This window comes from Aotus nancymaae, unplaced genomic scaffold, assembly GCF_030222135.1.
Source record: "Aotus nancymaae isolate 86718 unplaced genomic scaffold, 86718_ANA_hifiasm-v0.15.2.pri h1tg000014l, whole genome shotgun sequence".
Classification (NCBI taxonomy): domain Eukaryota; kingdom Metazoa; phylum Chordata; class Mammalia; order Primates; family Aotidae; genus Aotus; species Aotus nancymaae.
In genome coordinates, this window is record NW_026988425.1 from 87,642,998 (window position 1) to 87,664,926 (window position 21,929).

At 35.5% G+C, this 21,929-nt stretch overlaps 1 protein-coding gene across 1 annotated transcript in view; it reads right to left on the reverse strand.

Annotated features, from left to right (window-relative positions):
- Window positions 1-853: 853 nt before the first annotated feature.
- The window catches only part of SKIC3 (SKI3 subunit of superkiller complex), a 95,032-nt gene continuing 73,956 nt past the window's right edge, over window positions 854-21,929 (reverse strand). Inside the window, exons 37-42 of the mRNA XM_012477587.3 lie at window positions 18,958-19,079; window positions 16,633-16,791; window positions 12,428-12,580; window positions 6,640-6,770; window positions 4,743-4,866; window positions 854-1,642 (exon numbers count right to left, since the gene is read on the reverse strand). Coding sequence (XP_012333010.2) covers window positions 1,568-1,642; window positions 4,743-4,866; window positions 6,640-6,770; window positions 12,428-12,580; window positions 16,633-16,791; window positions 18,958-19,079 — 764 coding nt within the window. The 3' untranslated portion in view covers window positions 854-1,567. The remainder of the gene's footprint in view (window positions 1,643-4,742; window positions 4,867-6,639; window positions 6,771-12,427; window positions 12,581-16,632; window positions 16,792-18,957; window positions 19,080-21,929) is intronic.

Here is a 21,929-nt window from a genome sequence, read left to right on the forward strand (position 1 = left end):
AAACCTGGGTTTGAGGTCCCTAGAAGGCAGAATTTGGCAAGGGAGTCAAAAGGCTACCCCTTGATTATGGTCCTGAAGCAAAGGGTAATCTTGTGAAGCAAGTGGCACTCCAGAAAACAGATGGAGGGCAAAAATTGAATACAAAGCATTTAGGTAGATGGAGCCAACCCATTCTGGAAGCAAAAGCTGATGTGTTTTCCTGAGGAAACAGGGGCATGGGAACAAGGGCTACGCAGGCAGCCTTTTGAAGTGCATCTGTGGCTAAGTCTGTGGACCAGGTTGTTAAAATCACTGAATCAGTTTGACAGTTATGAAGAAAAGAAAGAAATGAGCAGAGAATGGCACATGTTGAAACTTGCTGAATAAATAAAGAATAAAGGGAAGAGTCATCATTGGAGTAATATAGTAGTTTGCAAATCTGAATGAACATTAGGATTTCTTAGGCATACCTTTAAAATGCAGAGTCCTAGGCCTGTCCCCATCCTTAAAGATTCTGACTGCATAGGTATGAATGATTATAATGTTCAGCCAGATTTGGGAAACACCAGATTAAAGTTCACTTCAATTATTAACCTCTGAAGTACAACTTAACTATAGAATATTATCAATTTATATTATCTTAAAAACATTCTAAAGCTGCTGGTTTAGAAAAGCCACATACATAAATCATATACCCAAATATCTTCTGTACAATAAATAATGTATGTGTCTGAAAATAATTTTAAAACCACGAATCCAAAGTGACATAGTTTCTTGAAATATGTAGAGCTTAAAAAAATAGGTAACTGTGCTTTCAAGTTTTAAAACTTGAAATTTAGAAATTAACGTCTGATATTGATACTACAAAAAAAAAAAGACACTGTATTTTGGTTTTATTTCAGAAAGTTCAAGTCTTTCCATCATAATTGAAGGAATTCATGATCAATTAAATACTGTCAGCATTATTTTCCATTAATGTTTTTAAATGCATTCACACACCTGAGTGTTCAGAATTATATAAACATATCCATTAGAGTCTAGACTCATCAACATTTATATTACGTTTCTTCAACAGAATCTGAGATGAATCACTAGATAAATAAGTTACAAAATTATTTGGATTTTATGATGAGTCAGTTTGCTGAACTCTAGAATTCATAGCAGAAATTAAATCTTTGAATTTGATTTTCAATAAAAGAAAATGGTGCACTATGCTAATCTACTTTTGCATATTACTTAGAAAATGGCTATTAAGGCTTTATTGTAAGGGATTACAGTAAGAGATATTCTATTGTGCACCATGCAAGATGCAGAAAATAATGGTTTAAAAATGATGTTTAGGCAATCAAGAGAATAATGGTTTTCCTTTCATTTTGGTCTTTCCAAATTAATTTTTTTTTTCAGATTAAAATCAGGTTTAGAGTTAATGAAAAATTGCATCACTAACTTAAAAACTTCAACTTCTTTAGATTCCTTTAGAAAAGGAATAAATATAGTTTAAAAAAATGTTGCTTTGGAAAAAAGTCTTGATTCATTGCTTCATTCTTACAGCTTTTTCTTTGCTTCCTTACTATAAAATAATCCATTGTTATTGTGAGGACAATCTCTGATTCAGTTCCAATGCTCTTGCATCTCCATGAGTTTTGGCATTGTTTACCAGCACCTGTGGGAAATCACACACAGGAACATTAGTATTTTGTTTATTAACAATATCTGTATTTCGATCCATTGAAGCCGAGTAATCCAAGGGCAGCAGTCTTGAAAAGGCAACATCAAACTACACTAGGAAAAGTGACTCTGTGCAATCTTTAGTCACTTTTTCAGATATTAACTGTTCAAACAAAGCTAACATCAGAGAGATGCACAATTTATTCAAAGCAGTACAGCTGCCAACATTCTGATTGCTATCTTTTTTTTGAGACAGAGTCTTGCTCTGTCATCCAGGCTGGAGGGCAGTCGTACAATCTTGGCTCACCGCAACCTCTACTTCCTGGGTTCAAGCAATTCTCCCGCCTCAGCCTTCCAAATAGCTGGGCTTACAGGTGCTCACCACCACGCCTGGGTAATTTTTGTATTTTTAGTAGAGATGGGGTCAGGCAGGTCTCAAATTTCTGACATCAAGTAATCTGCTGGCCTTGGTCTCGGTCTCCCAAAGTGCTGGGATTACGTTAGCCACTGCGCCCAGCCTGATTCCTATCATTATAAAATCAAAGGTTTTGTTTGGTGGCTTTATAATACTGTCACCTCTAAACCCTTATTCGAAAAGACCACTTTATGCATAGAACTGTTCAAATGAAATTGCTCCCTTTTAAAATCACAGCTCAGGATCTAGGCTCTAGGTTCTAGGCTTTTCATGAACATTTTCATGATATCACCAATTTCACAAACTAGAAGATTCAATTTCAGCTGATCATTCATACTAAAACATGTTTTGGTTGTTCATTGTCAAGCACTGTGAAGAGTCTGAGATGTTGCTCTATTTGCAAGCTAGTAAGTTAGCCTGTCACAGTTCCGTAGATACTGCCAGAAGACACAGGGCTCTTTATGTTACAAAGAAAAGTCATCATTACTCAAGGTATTGCAAACAGCATAAGCGTCAACATATCTGCCTCCGTTCTTGTCCTCTCAGCCTGTGACATGGATGGACTGATATAGTTTCTCACATATGTAGTCAGTTGCATTACAAGAAGGGAACCCCAAGCCTAGATGCTTAATCTTTTATAATGGACAGGAATATCTACCCTTTGTTCTGGAAGGAGATACTATCTCTGTCTTACAAGGATGTTCACTATACAAATATCTTTGAAAAGATAGACTAGAACAAAGAGTAATCAGGCTTCCTACTCACAGGATTTTTTGGAATGCAAGAGATCCATGGTGAACTGTCTCTCAACATTCATATATGTCTGCCTTTTTGGTTTGCAATATGTTGATTACAATGCCTTTCTCCAAGCACTGTTTTCTTCACTATTTCTTTAATGTTTTATGTTTCACCAAAAGGCAAACAGTATTTCAAAACGCTGTAGGTACTGAAAGAGCTTTTCACTGATTTTCATCGTGTTTTTAAAATTGTTGGCTAAAGTTATGACAATTTTAACCCAATATATTTGTATATTCTCTACATTATTCAAAATAATTTTGGATACATATATGTTTATATATTTAGATGCCAGAGCCATCCCATAAGAAGTAGAGTAGAAACTGTCACAGGTATTTTATAGTAAAGGCAAGAAGAAGGCAAATAATTCTTTTAAAGATAATATGAACATTCCATTAGGAGTCTGTTACCTCTAACTCCATCCTATCTGCCTATTAGCCTCCACTGCAATGGCCACGAAAATACAACTAGCACCTAGCAGACCAAGGATGCTGCTAGATATCCAATATTGCACAGGACAGTACCCACCCTCGACCCACACCTAAGAAAAAACTGTGCATTCCACAATTTCAGTAGGTTGAGATCTCTGAAGATGAGAAACTGGGTTAAAAAGACTGTAAGAGGTGTATCATATTCTGAGTTCAGGAAATGAGAAATATAGGCAGGCAAAAACAGTATAATTGCTGTGATAGTAATACAAGACCAGTGACAATTCATGCACATATATTCTCTCCTTTGGTTTGCCAGTTGGCCACTTTCACTTGCTTCTTGCTTAAATAAACTTAAAAACTTCAACTTCTTTAGATTCCTTTATTTAAAAAAGAAAAGGAATGAATAGCTATAGTTTTAAACAAATGTTGCTTTGGGAAAAAGTCTTGATTCGTTGCTTCATTCTTACGACTTTTTCTTTACTTCCTTACTATAAAATAATCCAGTGTTTACCAAAAACTGGATAAAATATTTTATCCATCCATTTCTAAAGAAATAGCAAAGGTATATAAATAATATGAAACAGAGTATAGTCAAGTCATTCCTTTCTGGCCAAAAAAGGGAATGAAAACACTAACTTTTGCTACTGGTTTAGGTTGGGTTTAGACGGTCATGTATTTGTATTGTAATAAACTTCACTAGGTAAGGGCTTTAGATCAGCAGTTTGCAACTTTTTATAAACCTCAGTTTGTTTAATGGATAACTTTTAAAACTTGTGATGTTCTCACTGGTTCAAAGATAAAGTCCGGCAATTAGACAAGCTCCCTAAAATTCTACCCTTCTCTTTTACTTAAAAAAGCTCATAGAAATGCATTAATGGAGAGATACATAAAAATGTCCGTGAATCTGTTATATTTTACTACTGAAAATAAAAAAGTAAATCTATTTGTCACTTAGGGTTAGCATCCAATTACTTATAACACGCTTCACAACTGATCATGACCCCAAGGTTGTTGGTACTCAAAAGTTTCAGATTTTGGAGCATTTCAGACTTTGGATTTTTAGATTAGGGATGCTCAACCTGTATAGCTTTCCCATATAAAGGCATTTGTACATATACAGGTTAAACTGACATTAAACTATTTTTAAACACAGGTTTTAACAATTCTGTTATTTATGCCAAGGGGCCCCAGCTTTTGATATTCTAACATTGAAAGGAGAATGTCATAACTAACCCTTGGTAAGATACAAACTATATATTTAACCTTCAAACAATGTGTATAAATATTTCTCTATTTTCAACAGATGCAACAGTAGACCTTGTAGTCCTTTGTTAGCCAAAAAATTACACACTCAGTTTTAAAAAATTCAATCATAAAAGTGAAGTAACTTTGAACAATAACTCTAAAACCCTTAGGTCAAAGATAAAACACTTTAAATAAAATAAATGCCTTACATCAATAAGCTCATAGTCATCTTTGGCATATAAGTGTCTCAGTAGGTACCAACGTGCAGTTGATACAATAGATTGGGGATAGCCAGGCTGATATACCACTCTCTCCAAAAGACGCCGTGTCTCTCTGGAAGAAAAGATACTTAGATTTAGTCCAAAGCATGCAAATTACTGTATTTCCCATGCTAATCCCACACATATATTATCTTTCTCATATTTTTGCAGATGTGATACCTGATTATGATTTTTTAATTCAGATAATAAGTAATAATAACAGTCAATATCTATTAAGTGTTTATCATGCACTAGGTACTATGCTAAATGTTTATACATATGGTTGTAGTTAATGTTCACAACCTTATTAGGTAGGTAGTTATTATTCCCAGATGGCAGAGAAGTAAATCAAGGCTCATTTCAAAGAGAATAGGTAGACAGTCCCTATTTTATAAGCTACTTTGAGTGCTCTACCTCTAATCTTTTTGAAAAATTGGCAGAAACTAAATAAGTCACTAAATAATACAAAGATGATAAAGAGTGGGACAAGAAATATTCAACATTTACACTATAGGCTATGTATATCATATCAGGCTTTTAGTGTACATTTTCAAGGATGTGTATGATAATGTGAACCCACATAATAGCAGGCTGATTTACAGCTGTGTTCTAATTTTTTCTTTCCTAATTCACTAACATCTATGACTCCAAAACTTCTATACTGCTAAAAATAACATAAACCATAGTATATTCAGAACTGCTAAATAGAAGGATCTTCTAAGTAGCAATTAGTTTGAAGCAGGAACTAAATAACTTGTTTTGAAGATGCTTTTGCAGAGGGATCACGTAGTGAGCACAGTGTTATTTTTCTTAGACTACATCTTTATTTGGGCTAGGTTTTTAAAGGTGATACAAATTATGGGAGGTGTTAACAAAGATTATTGGAGTGGGAGGTAAAGGGGGTTTGTACTCTCTAAGTTACCAACACTGAGCATGAGCCGAAGTAGTTCGTTAGGAAGTTTAAATTATAGCCTAAAACATTTCTTAGTAAAATCAGTCACACACAAAAATGGCCCAAAATAAGTAAATATTAATAAATAGTGCTGGAATTGCTAATCAGCCATAGGGTCTTAATCTTCCACCACCCCTATTTTGTGATGTGCCTTTTGCTACATATTTATATGTATTAACCTCCATTTCTACCATACCTATTCTGTCCCAATGTGTGCTCCTCAATCACTGCTTTACTTACAAATGCTTTGTATTTTATGTAATATATATTAAAACTAGATATTTTCAAAATCTTAAAGTATTCTTGCCTGTATGTTTTACCCATGTGATCTTTAAGTAATTTTCTTCAAATTTAAGTATATTTCAAATATAAATGTTGTTGCCATAGATTTTTTTATATTTTAATCAGATCAGCTTTTGGATTTTCTAGAAAGGAAACCACATCATTTATAAACAACATGTCTCTGTCTTTTCAATATTTATTACTTTTTTCATAGCTTATTACATTATCAAGAACTTCTGACAATGCAGCCTTGAATTAGGGTCTTTTGGTTTTATTTGATTCTAGAACCCACATCAGACTGTTGGCACCTCTTAACACAGTGAAGAACAAAAACTCCAAGGCCTTCTTCACTGGAAATGCTATCATGGCAAACTCCTCATATTCTATAAATACGTATCAAATTGCATTTTTAAACAAATATAAGACTTTTTTTTTCTCCCTTATTGGATTTCTGGAACCAGTCCTTCCAAAGTAGATACGAACACATAAATATCTTCCAAAGTTTGTTAGTCTGTTATAAAACTTTAAAGTTTATCATCTTTCCTTGATTGTTTCCTAGAAGGATTTAAAGTGAAGAAGCATTTACAAGAAAAAGATGAAGATTCTTCATACCTTGCCCCCATTTTGCGGTTGAATTGTAACAAAGCTTGTAAAAGAACAGCTAGTGGACAAAAGCAAAGTTTCAAGGCCTCAGTTGTAGCTTCTTGAACCAAAGATGGCCAGTGATCACTGGAAATGTTAGCCTACAAAAATATAAGACAAATATTAACTCAAAGATTTGGCATATTTACTTTAAAAGCATGCAATCCAATTCTCATTATTGAGTACCTATTTGTGTAAGTCACCATATAAATAATAGAAGGAGTATAATTACTACAAAATGATATAAGATTTGATCTCTGCCCTTAAGGAGCTACAAAATGGGGTAGACTTGGATAAAGGAAGTTTTCAAACAGGAGATATCATTTAAAAAACACGAACATATTTGTTCAAAGAAAACGCACTATTATACTAAAAAGGTGAATAAAATCTATCAATCTTGGTCTACCAAATATACAAAACTAAATTTAACATAATTGATTCTTTTTTTTTTTTTTTTTTTTTTGAGACGGAGTTTCGCTCGTTACCCAGGCTGGAGTGCAATGGCACTATCTCGGCTCACCGCAACCTCCGCCTCCCGGATTCAGGCAATTCTCCTGCCTCAGCCTCCTGAGTAGCTGGGATTACAGGCACGCGCCACCATGCCCAGCTAATTTTTCGTATTTTTAGTAGAGATGGGGTTTCACCATGTTGACCAGGATGGTCTCAATCTCTTGACCTCGTGATCCACCCGCCTCGGCCTCCCAACATAATTGATTCTTTAACTGGTAGTGATAAATATAAAGTTCTGCATTTCAAAAATTATCTAAGGAGAGAGGAAAGGCTGAAATAAAGTACTGTAATAAATTCCCAATATAAAAAAGTATAAAACAGATCAGAGATAAAGTCATTAAATCAAAATAACCAATACTAAAAACCTTTTAAATTTTTTACTTTATGGCAAAGATGTTAATATATCGCTGTCTTGGGTTAGAAGCTTTATTTTCCTATTAGGTACTGACTCAGAAATAACAAAGGTAAGTATTTCTGAAGAAACAGTAACAAACTAAAGTGATGAACACTTTAGTGAATTATGTAAAGAGAAAAAAATGCATTACAAAGTTTCATTCAAAAAAAAACTCCAATTTTGACCAAGAATTCATAACCACAAGTATCCAGAATACATATTTTAATAAAGTCAATATAGTAAGTCTATATATATGGTCTATTTCAAACACTAAATTATATAACAAAAATTAGAGCAACTATCTCTGAGTGCAGTATAGGCAACTGCACTTGTATAGGCATCTGTAACTTGTATAATCAAGTTAAGAAGAAGCTATAATGAATGTGAAAATAGAGAACTGAGGTTATGATGCATCTTCTATAAATAGTGAGACCTTGGGTACATCTGACAAAGAAAGTAAGGCAAGGCACATTCTAATACAATTATTCTTAACATATTTTTAAAACCAGTAACATAAAACTATCACTGACTCTCTAAATTCTATGAAATCATATAAAACACTCTGTAAAGTTAGCCCAAAGATATATAAGTGGCAACTAAACAAAGTGATCAGAATGCATTTCTATTTTCTTCTCCCACTACCTCTTTAACATTTATTTGAGAGATAATTTTTCTGTGTCTCTGGATGTAAATTACATTAGGCCCTGTGAGTCTTACGTACATTTTTCTTACATTCATTCACAAATACAGTCTCAATTAGAATGTCCTTTTTTTTCAGCACTTCAGTCTTCATTGAAAAGTAATATTTGCACATACTTCCCTGCGCCCACCCCTCTCCCAATTCCCTCAGCTCCCGGGCTAGGGCAGTTGCAGGTGGCTGGTTCCTCTTCCCCAGTACTCCCACCTCCCATGGCTAATTGTAGCTTCGGTCCTCTATTAAAATACTAGAAGTTTGCATTTAACTGGTGCTATTGTAAGGTGGTGCCAAGCTCTCCAGGGTTGACACATATTTAAAGCTCTTTTTCTCAATCTGGCTTTAGCAGAGACTCACAACTTCATGGTAGTCTCTCATTTGCAGCCCCAGCAACACAGCTATGGGGCTCAGTGCAAAATAAAGTATAGGGTCCTTTGTTTACAAATTGTCAAGAATTTCAAGATAGCAACTACAGAGCATAAAATCAAGTATGGCACCCTGTGTAACTGCAGGGGCTGCATGACCATGAAGCCAGCCCTGCTCATCTGCAGTTCCACTAATCTAGCAAATGCATTCTATTCTTCTCACTCTCTCCACATCCTCTAGCAATGTGGAAACTTCCAGATCCTTCCAGATTCCCACTTGTCAATTTTTGTTTTTCTTAGAATTGCTTTTGGAGACTTAGCCAAAAATTCTTTGCCAAGGCCGGTGTCAAAAAAGGTATTTCTAGGTTTTCTTTTAGAATTTTAATAGTTTGAGGTCTTGCATTTAAATCTTTAATCCATCTTGAGTTAGTCTGTATATATGCTGAAAGGTAACGGTCTAATTTCATTCTTTTGCATATGACTAGCCAGTTGGCCCAGTACAATTTATTGAATAGGGAAGTCCTTTCTCCATTGCTTACTTTTGTTAGGCTTGTCAAAGATCAGATGGTTACAGGTGTACAGCTTTATTTCTGAGTTTTCTATTCTATTCCATTCGTCAATGTATCTGTTTTTGTATCAGTACCAATGAATTCCCTCAGCATTTGCTTGCCCTTCACTTATTTAGTTTAATTTGGTGGGATATGAAATTCTTGGTCAGAATTTCTTTTCATTAAGGATGCTTTGGAACAAGAAAATAAAGAAAAGAAAAAATGATGCTGAAAATAGGCACCAAACTCTTCTGCTTCTGGCTTGTAACATTTCTGCGGAGAGGTCTGCTGCTAACCTGATTGGATTCCTCTGTATGTGATTTGACCCTTCTCTCTAGCTGCCTTTAAGACTTCTTTTGCATTACCTTGGTGAATCTGATGACTATGTGCCTTGGGGAGAATCATCTTGTATAGTATATAGCTGGGGTTTTCTGTATTTCTTAGATTTGTATGCCAACCTCTCTAGCAAATTTAGGAGAATTTTTGTGGACTAATATACATTTCCAAGTTGCTTATCCTCTCTCAGGAATGCCAATGAGCCAATTAAGCCTCTTTTGTTTATAAATGACCCAATCTCAGTATTTCTTTATAGCAATGCAACAGACTAATACAGTTGGTATTCCTTTAACTGTGGTATAAGTTGAGTATAGTCAGTTGGCTTCATTTCTGGATGCTTCCAAAGAGCCAGGGCTCTGTACAGGTTCTTTACGTGTAGGTGAATTCTTGCACTTGGTTTCACAGGCATATATATTAGCAAGATAATTTTTGGTGTTGTAGTTTGGGCTGCAATCCAGTAGAAAGTGCTTAAGAGTAATGGTAGGTACCTAAGCTAACACTTAGCTACACGGCTCTTTTGTACTTCTTTGCATTTGCAGTCATGCTCTTCAGTGTCGTGATGGTGGGGACAGGGTAGAAATGACCCCCTCACTGGGTCTGCTCTGGGGCCTAGGGGAAGCCCCCTCTGATCATTCACACTATGCCCACATTACTTTTGTTAGCTGATTTGCATTGCAGGGTCTCGTGCAGAGGCTATGACAGGGAGATATGCCAAAACCTTTCTGGACTGGCCTTGCAAAGGAGGCGTACCCCATTCTTGCCCTTGCCCAGGAACCCATGCATCTCACCTCTCTCAGTTCTTGAGGATAAGGGCTCCTCCCCAACTTAAGTGCCAGCCATAGATCTCAGCTCTATACTCCTGAGCTACATGCTGCAGCCCTGAGAACATTGGAATATCCCATGGCTCAGGGTTGAGTTCAGGTTATATGGAGGATCCTATATGCTACTGCAATCTATCATGATCTGATATCTCACTTTGGAATCTGATATTTAGTATGTTAGCCAACCTGTCAGTTTTACATCCAGATCACATATTATCACATATACAGTAGTCTTCTATAAAAGTCTTATTTTAACATATCCATCCTCCCCATATTGCCAGCTATTTACCATAGAAATATGGTATCCCCTTTATAATTACTGGATGTCAAGTGTTTTTTTCAGGAACAAATTGGATTAATAGTGATTTAAGGTTTACAAAGGCACTTGTAAACATTACTTCATTTATCAAACACTGCCACAAGAAGGCAAAGTAGGTATTCTGATCTCCACTACTACAGAAAAAGAAAAGAGCTTTAATCAGTTTAACCCGCTGAAGGTTTCACAGGTAGTAAATGGTAGAACCAGAACATAGGCTCTCAGAGAAAATACTTTTGTGGCGTTGTACTGGTACAGGTGGGGCAGGTGGGGGGCAGGTATACATGGGTATTACTAAACTGTAAGCTAATTTCTTCATCTGTCAAATAAGGTTATTGTGACTATCAAATAAGTTAATAAGTGTAAAGCACTTATAATAGTACCTAGTACAGACTAAATGCTATAGTTTGCTATTATTACAACTATTATTAATTTGTTCTATTCATGGTCAGATTTAATTTCCTAGCATTAATAAAAATCACCAAATAATATTGAAAAGTAACAAATAATAAGTTAGGGTAAAAGAGTGTCTACTTCTCCAGTTCATAAGTTGAAAGGCATGTAATAGGTACAAAGGGTGGCTTCTATGGCTCACCGATTATCAAGGTTATAAAGACCTTTGTTATATATAAATATGGGGCAAACAAAACAAAATAGTGAACTACAATTAGATGGCCACATTATTATTTATCCATTCATTCAAAACCATTTATAGAGAACCTCCTATGCCCAAAGGCAGACTGACAGAGCAAGGAAGCAAGGATGAACAGAAATAGCCTGACATAAACGTCTTAAATGTGCTCTATAGCAATAGCACCAAAGCAAAAAAAAAAAAAAAAAGTCCTAATTCTTATATTTCATTGTCAAAATGCCTAGTTAAAGTGAATAACTAACATTCTCATAGGTTACTATGGTAAAAACATAAGGTACTGTAGGGATCTCTAGGATAATTTCTTCTAACCCTATAAAATCAAAAGAATGACAGTTTAACTTTTAATTACAAAATAATAAGCATATGATCAAAAATCCAAACACTATCAAAAGATATAAAATAAAAAATTCTCTTCTACCATCCTTTAAAACCCCCAGTCCTCTTCTCCAAATAACTGCCATTATATAGCTTATATATCTTTCCATGTAATTATATCTTTGTGCTTTTAAGCATATGCACATACAAACACACATAGTATATTTAGAGATATGTATCCTTAAAAATTCATACCACATATATGAACACTCCATTAGAATTATATCACATATCCTGTTCTGCAGTTTGCCCTCATTCCCACTTAAACATTTATCTTGACAAATTTTCTCTATCAGCATGCAAGACTTTCAGATTGATATACATAAATTGGCATCAGAAAATAGGTTGTCAAGTCATAATTTACTAGAAATCCCTGTTAGAGAATGTTGAATTGAAATGAGAATGACTGAAATGTTCACTATTAACATTTTTGTCACAGTGGAGTAGCTAAATTTAATTCTAAAACAATTTGTTTCACCAAGAAACAAAAATGTATATCTTACTATAATTCAACTTTTAAAACTGTAATCTTTTTTCCCCAAACATCAACAATGTTCTGCTGTAGTCTATAGATTTATGTTACTCTATGTCCATTAAGAACCCAAAATACAAAGTGTATCAAGAAGCCACACTAGAAGACAATGAAACAGCAGGAACTCAATAGAATATTACTATGTAAAAAGTCTTTATGTCAAAGAAAGATAAAAAAATCAATTTTTCATGATCGTAATAATAACATGATCTTACCATACAGACTTTTAATGCAAGCATTGCTAGTCTCAACAGACTTGAGAGCTTCCCACTCCAACTGCCCTGTTGGGATGCCACTTGTAGACTCTTTCTGTAACACATCTCTGCAGCACTCATCATTCCTTGAGACTGATACACATGTGCCAGCCACTAAGAAACAAAAAGGGGAGAAGGAGGCAAAGGACTTTAGTTTACTATGCAGTCTTTATCCCCACTTCCAATAAATACAATAAATTTTGATGGAGAAAAGATTTCTATTTAGTTATTGGTAAGTTCTGTGCCCCAAAAACAATTACAGGTCAAAAAAGGGTTGTCATACTGCCAATTCTTTTAGCAACAGCTGACTATTAGCAAATCGACTCCAGTAATATGTAAAAATAATAATATATAATGATCAAATAGGGCTTAGTCTAAGAATGCAAAGTTGGCTTAATATTTGAAAATCAATATAATCTACCATATTAACAGAACAAAGAAAAAGATTATTTTAATAGATGCCATAAAAAAAGATTTAATAAAATTCAAGACCCATTATTTTTTAAGAAAAACTTTTCTTAGCATATTTGGAGTAGAATCTTCTTAATCTGATAAAGATATTTATAAAAACCTATAGCAAACACCATACTTAGTAACAGAATAGTCAATGCTTTCCACGTGAGGTAAGAATAAGACAAGAATGTTTATTTTTCACCACTTTTCATACTGTATTAAAGGTTCCAGACAGTACAATAAAGCAAAACAAACAAATCAACAAAAAACCTTAATATGTAAATATTGGGAAGAAAAAGGTAAAAGTGGCATAACTCTCTAGGTACAAAATTCAAAACCATTTCAAAGAATAAGTGAATTTAGCAAGGTGCTGGAAAGTCAACATATAAAAATCAACTGAATTTTTAAATGTCTGGAGATAATTTAAGCACACGCACACACAGAGAAAGGAACAACAACAAAAATACCAAATACCTAGAAATAAATTTAACAGTAAAGTATAAAAGACCTCTAGGTTGAAAACTGCAAAAATACTGCTGTGAGAAATTTAAAACTTAATTAAATAGAGGAATATGCTACATTTGTGGACAGAAAATATTCAGCAGAGTATTACTTTGTCATTTGTCCCCAGATTAAACTGTAGATTCCAAACAATCTCAATTAAGATCCCAGCAGAGCTTTTTTGGGTAAGAATTAACAATTTACAGTAGACCTACCCCCCGCAACGCTAAACTGTGGTTTCAGTTACCCGTGGTACAATACAATAAAATACTCTGAGAGTATGTACTTTTATTATAGTACATTGTTATAACTATTTTATTATTGTTGTTAATCTCTTACCGTGTCTAATTTATAAATTAAACTATCATAGGTATGTATGTATGTATAGGAAAAAAACATTTGTGTGCGTGTGTGTGTGTGTATTTGTGTATGGTTCATTACTATTTGCGGTTTGAGGCATCTACTAGGGGTGTTGGGACATCTTCTCTGCAGATAAGGTGAGACTACTGTATTTGGAAATGCAAAAGACCTAAGACAAACTTGAAGGAAAACAAAAAGTTGGAGGTTTAAATATTAACCACATATCAAGACTAACTATAAAGCTATACTAAGAATAAAAAACAAACAAAAGAATAAACAAATAGACCAATGGAAAATAATAAGGAGGCCTGAACAACCCATACATACACAGCTGATTTGTGATAAAGGCATAACTGTAATTCCATGGGGACCAAATGGTCTTTTCAAAAATTGGTACTATGTTAATTATGGGTAAAAATGAACCTTAACTTATGCAATATTCACAAAGATTAACCCAGGATAAATTATAGACCTAAACATGAAAAGTAAAACAATAAAATTTCTAAAACAAAATGTTAAAAAAAAATCTTCATGAACCTAGAGTAAGCAAAAAGTCCTTAAACAGAATATCCCAATAAAGCATTAACCATAATCAGACTTCATTAGTATTAAAAGCTATTCATCAAAAAATAACATTAATAAAGGTAGTCATAGATCTAAGAAAATATTTGCAAAATAAATATCCAAAAATGTGCTTGGATTCAGGAAATACAATAAATTCCAATAACTCAATAAGTAAAAAATGAATAGCCCATTAAAAATTATGCAAAGCACTTTACACAGAGAATATCCAAAGGCTCAATAAGCATATAAAAAGTTGTTTGACATCATTAGATATCAAGTAAACACAAGTTAAAGCTACCACAAGATATTATTACCTACATATTCACCAAAATGGGGGAAAAAACACAATAATCTAGCAATATCAGCACTTGGAATGCTCATGCACTGCTGGTGCAAGTGTAAACTGGTATAATCATTTTAGATAACTCTTTGGCAGGATCTATTAAAGTAACCATACATACATGCTATATCCCACCAAAAAGCTGGTCCAAGGATGGTCACAGCAGCATTATTCATACTAGTCAAAACTTGGAAACACCCAAATGTCCATCAAAAGTAAAATGAATAAATATTATAGTATGTTCGTAAAATGAAACGAAAAACCTATGGCTACATGAAACTACCAAATGAATCTCATAGACATCCTGTTGAGTGAAAGCAACCAGACACAAAAGAGTAAACCATTGATATGAAGTTCAAAAACAGGAAAAACTAAATAGAAGTCAGAATAGAGGCTTTCCTTGTTTTGGGGTTGGGATAGTTGAGCAGGGAGATCAACTGACAGAGGCCTGGGGGAGGCAGTTGGGTTGCTAGAACTGTTCTGTATCTTGATATGGGAGGTGTTAAACAGTTATATTTAATGAGTAGTACTTTTAAGATTTTTACACTTTATTCCTTGTGAATTATATCATCACACACACACACACACACACACACACACACACACACAATCTCTTAAGACTTTACTTACTGATATGATTTGGCTGTGTCCCTACCCAAATCTCATCTTGAATTCCCATGTGTTATAGGAGGGACCCAGTAGAAGGTAACTGAACCATGGGGGCAGGTTTTTCCGGTGCTGTTTTTGTGATAGCAAATAAGTCTCACAAGATCTGATGCTTTTAAAAACGGGGGTTTCCCTGCACAAGCTCTCTTCTCTTGTCTGCTGCCATGTGAGACATGACTTCCACCTTCCACCATAATTGTGAAGCCTCCCCAGCCACACAGAACAGTAAGTCCATTAAAACTCTTTCTTCTATAAATTGCCCAGTCTCAGGTATGTCTCTATCAGCAGTGTGAAAATGGACTAATACACTTAAGATATAATTTATCTTCGATTTTTCCTTTTTAGTTTGACAATGTATTTCTCCCTTTGACAATGAATATGAAATCATCAACATGAATTAAATATCTAAGGTTAACTAGACATTCTAAGGTCAACTAGATGTTGACCTTAAATCCTAAATCCCATATGGAAAACTTACTCTAAGAAAAGAGAAAAAAGAATCACAGTAAAAGGGAGGCTTAGTTTTCATAATCCAGTAATTTTATGCCAGATAATTTTTAAAAATTATCTAAAGCAGGGCTATCAAGAAGCTGATATAATAAAAGATCAGAATATAAAACCAATTATAGTAAGATAATAAACTTCTATATCAAAAAGCCCCTTTGATACTTTCTGTGGGGCACATATGTTTATTTATAATATTTATAAATAAAAAGTTATATTTATATTTAAACATAACAAATTAAATATATAATAAACAAATTGTGTGCTTCCTTGTATTTTAATATCAATATGAACAAAGTTCACAGTGATCATTGTGCATTTGCTACTGTGGATAACAAGAGCCACCTGAAAAAGCAGATGATCTGTTAATTCAAGCATGAATCCTGAAAATAATTATTTCTAAAAACACTAAATACAGGTTATCTGTAAAGTAGCTAGGGAGAAACTATACACATCCCCTCTAAAGGCAGAGTTAAACACCATTATGATACTCTTATTATAAAATGCCCATAACATATTAACCCATATAAAAGACAGTATTTTCATCACTGTTTTAAAGTGAGAAAATTTATAAAGTTTAAATCATCAATGTAGCAGATCCTAAATTAGTATTAAACTTTCTCAGTTCCTCTAACCCTAATGCCTTTTATATCTTGAAACTGAGAGATAACATGGTAAGAGTGACAGCAAGTCAAATAAAAATGGAGCATAGCCCTGACATCAACTAATATTATGAAGTGTTTTAATTGAGGAATCAAGTAAGAAGGAGAAAACTTACCTGCCAAGCTGGAACAGAGGTTGAGTTGGACATGACTGTTTTTTGTAGTTCTTCAAGTACAGCATCTGGGAGTGGCTTTCGTGACTCCAGGAGTGGTTTACACTGAACTTGTCTCAAAAGTAAGATAACGGCTGGCTGATCAGGGTTACTTTTTAAATACTAGAAATTAAATTCCAAATAGAAATACATCAAATAGGTTCTTAAATGTTAAAAATAAAAGGCATATTCTCCAAGTTGGGAAAATAAAATTCTGAATGTTTATACCTTTTCTTATTAAAGAATAAACAACAGCAAAAACTAAATAAACAAAACAATGAACAACTTGTAAATATCAAACTTTACATTTAAATAACCTTTAAAATCAGTAATTCTATTATTATTGTAATGTACAATGTATTTCCCTTTGACTTAGTTTACTCTTAAGTGATATCCTGAAAAATTTAGGTTCTGAATGTAAGTAGATAGCTGAAGTAAGAAAATATAAAATTAAGTGGGAAGGCTGTCACTGTTCTATACTGGAATAAACTATACTGTGTAAGAAGAAAAGAGGCATGCATTTTTTCTTTCTTAACTTCCTAACAAAGATCTATGTCTTTCTTCGAGACACAGTGTTTTCAAGTACTGCAAGTAAGAAAAATGACCTATTTTCTCATTTCCTTAAGCTACTATTTATTTCTTAAAATACTTACCTACATACACACATAAATGTATTATATATACTTATATCCTGTGTGTATATATATGTATGTATGAAGAATTTCTGCATACAAGTTCTCCCACTATTGTTTCAAATATTTGTTTCTTTATTGCTTGTCTCTCAATAGCCTACTTTTCTACTTTTTACTCATTAGATCACAGTCTTGAATGTATTTCTAAAATTTATTTTATTGCTTTCTTCTAAGTAAGAGATTGAAACAACAAACTGACAAGGAAAGGTTCATAAGGCATCACTTATTCTATTGGAGATCACAGAGCAATGGACAATTTATGCTTAGTAAACAAATGGACAATTTATGCTTAGTAAATACAGGAAGTGTTTACTAAGCATAAATTGTCCTGTCAGTTTATGCTTAGCAAACATTTACGGTGTTTACTAAGCATAAATTGTCCTGAACTTACCTCAGATGGAATTCCTTAAATAAAAGAAAAAAAGTATTACTCTGCTTTTCATAAAATTTGAGGACCAAAGAAATCTTCAAAAGTCTATTCTTCCTTCTCTATAAAATGTATACTGATCTTTCCAAAAACATTACATATATGAAACATGATGTTTTCAGGAAAAGTCATGTTCAAAACTCTCTTTAACCATTACATTATTTCTAAAGTGCACTTTGGAAACTAATTCATTCATTCAGTAAATATTTATTGAGCCCCAACTATGTTCTAGGCAAGGTACTACACATTTATTCACAAAGCCTGAAGCATAGAGCTCTATAATCCTGACATGTAAAAACAGACTACCGAGTAGGTTCCAGTCACCCACTTGACAATTTCCGCAGTCATTCTATGTGATTCAGAACTTTGGAAAACTGAAGAGATATTGGAAAATATAGCATTAAGAAGGAAGCAATCAGAAATCAAAGGAAAATGCTGCCTCTCTAATGGTATCCAAAAACAAATAAAAAAAATTTTTTAAAGACCTATAATAAGAGCTTGAATCCTAGAGTCAGACAAATGTGAGTTTAAATCACAACTCTATCCATTCCTAATTGTGAGCTCCTGTGCACGTTACTTATCCTCTTTAAACCCTTAGTTTTTCTCATCTGTAAAAATGAGGATAATAATAAATACCTATATCCTAAGATTGTTGTGAAGTTCAAATACAAAATGCTAAATGCAGTGACTGGTTTGTGGCAAGTACAGTAATCAGTAAATTTTAGTTGTTATCATCATAATTGTCATCACCACTACTACATGCTACTACATGTTCTTTAAATAACATGCTTTCCCTTTTTTTTTTTTTTTTTTTTGAGACAGGGCCTTGCTCTGTTTCCCAGGCTGGAGTGTCACAATCATGGCTCACCACAACCTCAAATTCCTGGGCTCAAGCAATTCTCCTGCCTCAGCCTCTCAAGTAGCAGAAACTACAGGCATACATCACTAGGCCCAGCCAACTTTGTAATTTTTTGTAGAGACAGCCTCTCACTTTGTTGCCCAGGCTGGTCTCAAACTCCTGGCTTCAAGTGATCCTCCCATCTCAATCTCCCAAAGTTCCAGGAATACAGGAGTGACCCACCACGTCTGGCCTCACACATTCCATTTTTGAATTTATTTTCCAAGTGAGATAAGAATCCATGAATTCCAATGCACACACCATAATAATACCTTTGTGCAGAGAGTTTCAGCTTCAGATATTCTTCCTGTGTCTATTAGACCAGTGACAGCTTGTGAGAGAGACCACTTTTCAAGAGACTGGTTGTAATTTTCAAAGAATTTTTTGTCTTTAACTGTAAACAAAAAATGCCAATGTTACTTTCTTCTGCAATTTATAATGTGCTCTCAGAGGAGTAACTGGTTCCTAAAAAATTGCCATTAGACTTATCATCCACCCACAATTTTTAAAAGTTAATGTGCTACATGTACCATAGACTATCCTGACAAGACGCAGGTATCTGAGAAGTTTCATGGCAGTATTTGTGGTAAATAATTCAAAGCCTCATATAACTGTGACTTCTAAAGAAACAATAAAATAATTTGTTGAAAACATGTAAAGATTTACTGTGATATAATGAATGTAAAATAAGCTGCATATTTCCAAACTGTAAAATTTGATGAAATTTGACATGTATATCAGTAAACCATCATCACAATCCAGATAATGAACATATTCAACATTATCAAAATTTTCCTCTTGCCGCTTTGTAATCACTTTTGTCCCCAACCTACTCCGTACTCCCTTCCTTGGCCTCTGTCCCCAGTCAGCTCCTAATGTGTTTTCTGTCACGTAGACCAATTTGCATTTCCACAAATTTCATCTAAGTGGAATTATGTAGTATAAACCCTTTGGCATCTTTCAAAGGTGGTAATATGGCAAATTACATTCATTTTCAAACGTTACATCAACTTTGCATTCCTGGGGTAAACCATAATTGATCATGATGTATTATGATCATTTTTATGTATTGTTGGATTTGAATTGCTAGTTTTGTTATGAATTTCTCCATATACGTACACAAGCAATGTAGTTCTTTGCCTGGTTTTGGTATTAGGGTAATGCTGGCCTCATAGAAGATGTCAGAGGTATTATTATCTTAGATTTTCTGAAAGAATTTGAGTAGAATTGGTATTATTTTTCCTTAAATACTTGGTAAAATTCATTAGTAAGTGTTGCCTTCAAGATAGCTGATTAGATGCATTTGGTATTCGCCTCGTCCATGGAAAGGAACCAAACAGAAAGTAGATAATCGTACTTCAAATATATTATCTAAGAAAGCACACTGGAACTCAACAGAAAAGTGATAGGAAACATCAAAAGCAAGGAAGGAGAGGGGAGTGGCTTAGTATGCTCAGCTGGGATCAGCTAGGAGCCTAGAAAGGCTCCTGAAATGCAGGGAAAGGATAAGTAAGAGTCCCCTAACAGTCTACATTCCTGCCATAGACTCGGATAATTCTAGTCACAAGACAGCCCTGTGACCCTTGCAGTCCCTAAAACTAACATAGGGAAGCACACAATAATGGCACCGGTCCAAAGTGGGAGCTCACATTGAGTCCCACAAACCCCTGAGTCCTAAGAAGGTGGAGTGCGGCACTATTTTGAGAGCCCAGCCCTCTACCAGGCTGTGTCTTGCCACACAGTCCAAGAGCACCTGTATCTCCACAGCCCTGAAGCTCCACTGATATTCCCTGACCACAGCCACTGCTGCTGATTATCTACTAGAGCAATGTACACTGATTATATACCAGCAGCAGTGGCTGTGGGCAGGAAATATCAGTGGAGTTGAGGGAATATATTGGGGCTGAGGTGAGAGCCACTGTCAGCCACCATGAGCTGCTGGTAAGGAGTAGCCATGAATATTCAAGTACCTTGAGGAACAAATTCCACTGCCCTGCAGCTACCACTGCACTGGAATACAGCAGAGCTGAGGCATGACTGAAGACTGCAACCCCCACCCCCAGCTGCCTATGTCTGCTCACACTGAAAGCAACCCCACTCTACCTAGTTGCAGGGTCACAATGCAGCAGCTGCTGCTCCCAACAAAGCATTTTCTGGCAGCCTGGCATCATTCTGCACCTGTCTATCACAGCCAAGGCCTGCATGCACCCCCAGGGAGCCTAAGGACAGGTCTACCTGGCCTGGCTCCACTCCCCAGAGTACCCAAGCATGCCCTCCTGGGGCCTGGGGATTGCCCAGCTCAGACCACCACCATTAGCATTTGAGCACTCCTCTGGGATCTGAGGTTGGGCCCTTCCAATGTGCTGCTAACACTGCAGCTGGCACTCACCCACATGTACCACGTATGGGCCTGGGGACTGGTGCACTCACCAGCCACTGGTGCATTGCAGCCACCACCAATGCGTGTGGATGGCTTGGGTCCCAGAAGGCTGTCCCAGTGCTACTGCCATCAATCAAACCACACCTGCTGCCCAGGGATTCAAGAACACACCCACCCACCCAGCCTAATTGTGATGGTGAATACTGAGTGTCAACTTGATTGGATTGAGGGACACCAAGTATTAATCCTGGGTGTGTCTGTGTGGTGTTGCCAAAAGAGATTAATATGTGAGTCAGTGGGCTGGGGAAGGCAGATCCACCTTTAATCTGGTGGGCACAATATAATCAGCTTTCAGAGAATATAAAGCAGGCAGAAAAACATGAAAATGAGAGACAGGCCCAGCCTCCCAGCCTATAGCTTTCTCCCATGCTGTATGCTTCCTGCCTTCAAACATCAGACTCCAAGTTCTTCAGTTTCGGGACTGGGACTGGCTTTCCTTGCTCCTCAGCTTGCAGAAAGCCTATTGTGGGACCTTGTGATCATGTAAGCTAATACTTAATAAACTCCCTTTTATATATATTAGTTCTTTTCTGTATTAGTTCTGTCCCTCTAAGAGAACCCTGACTAACACACCAATGCTGCCATTCCTGGCACCTGAGCAATCCATCTATAAAGGCACAAGAATGGGCCTGCCTAAACCCACTAACACCAGTGTCACTGTACACTGCTCTGGCATCCAAGGGCAGGCATGCTTAGCCCACTGCTGCCACCACTGGGGCCCAAAGACTGGCCTACCTGGCATCCCAGTCCCCACCAAAACTTCACTAAGCCTACAATTAACAAATATATCCTAACACACCAAAA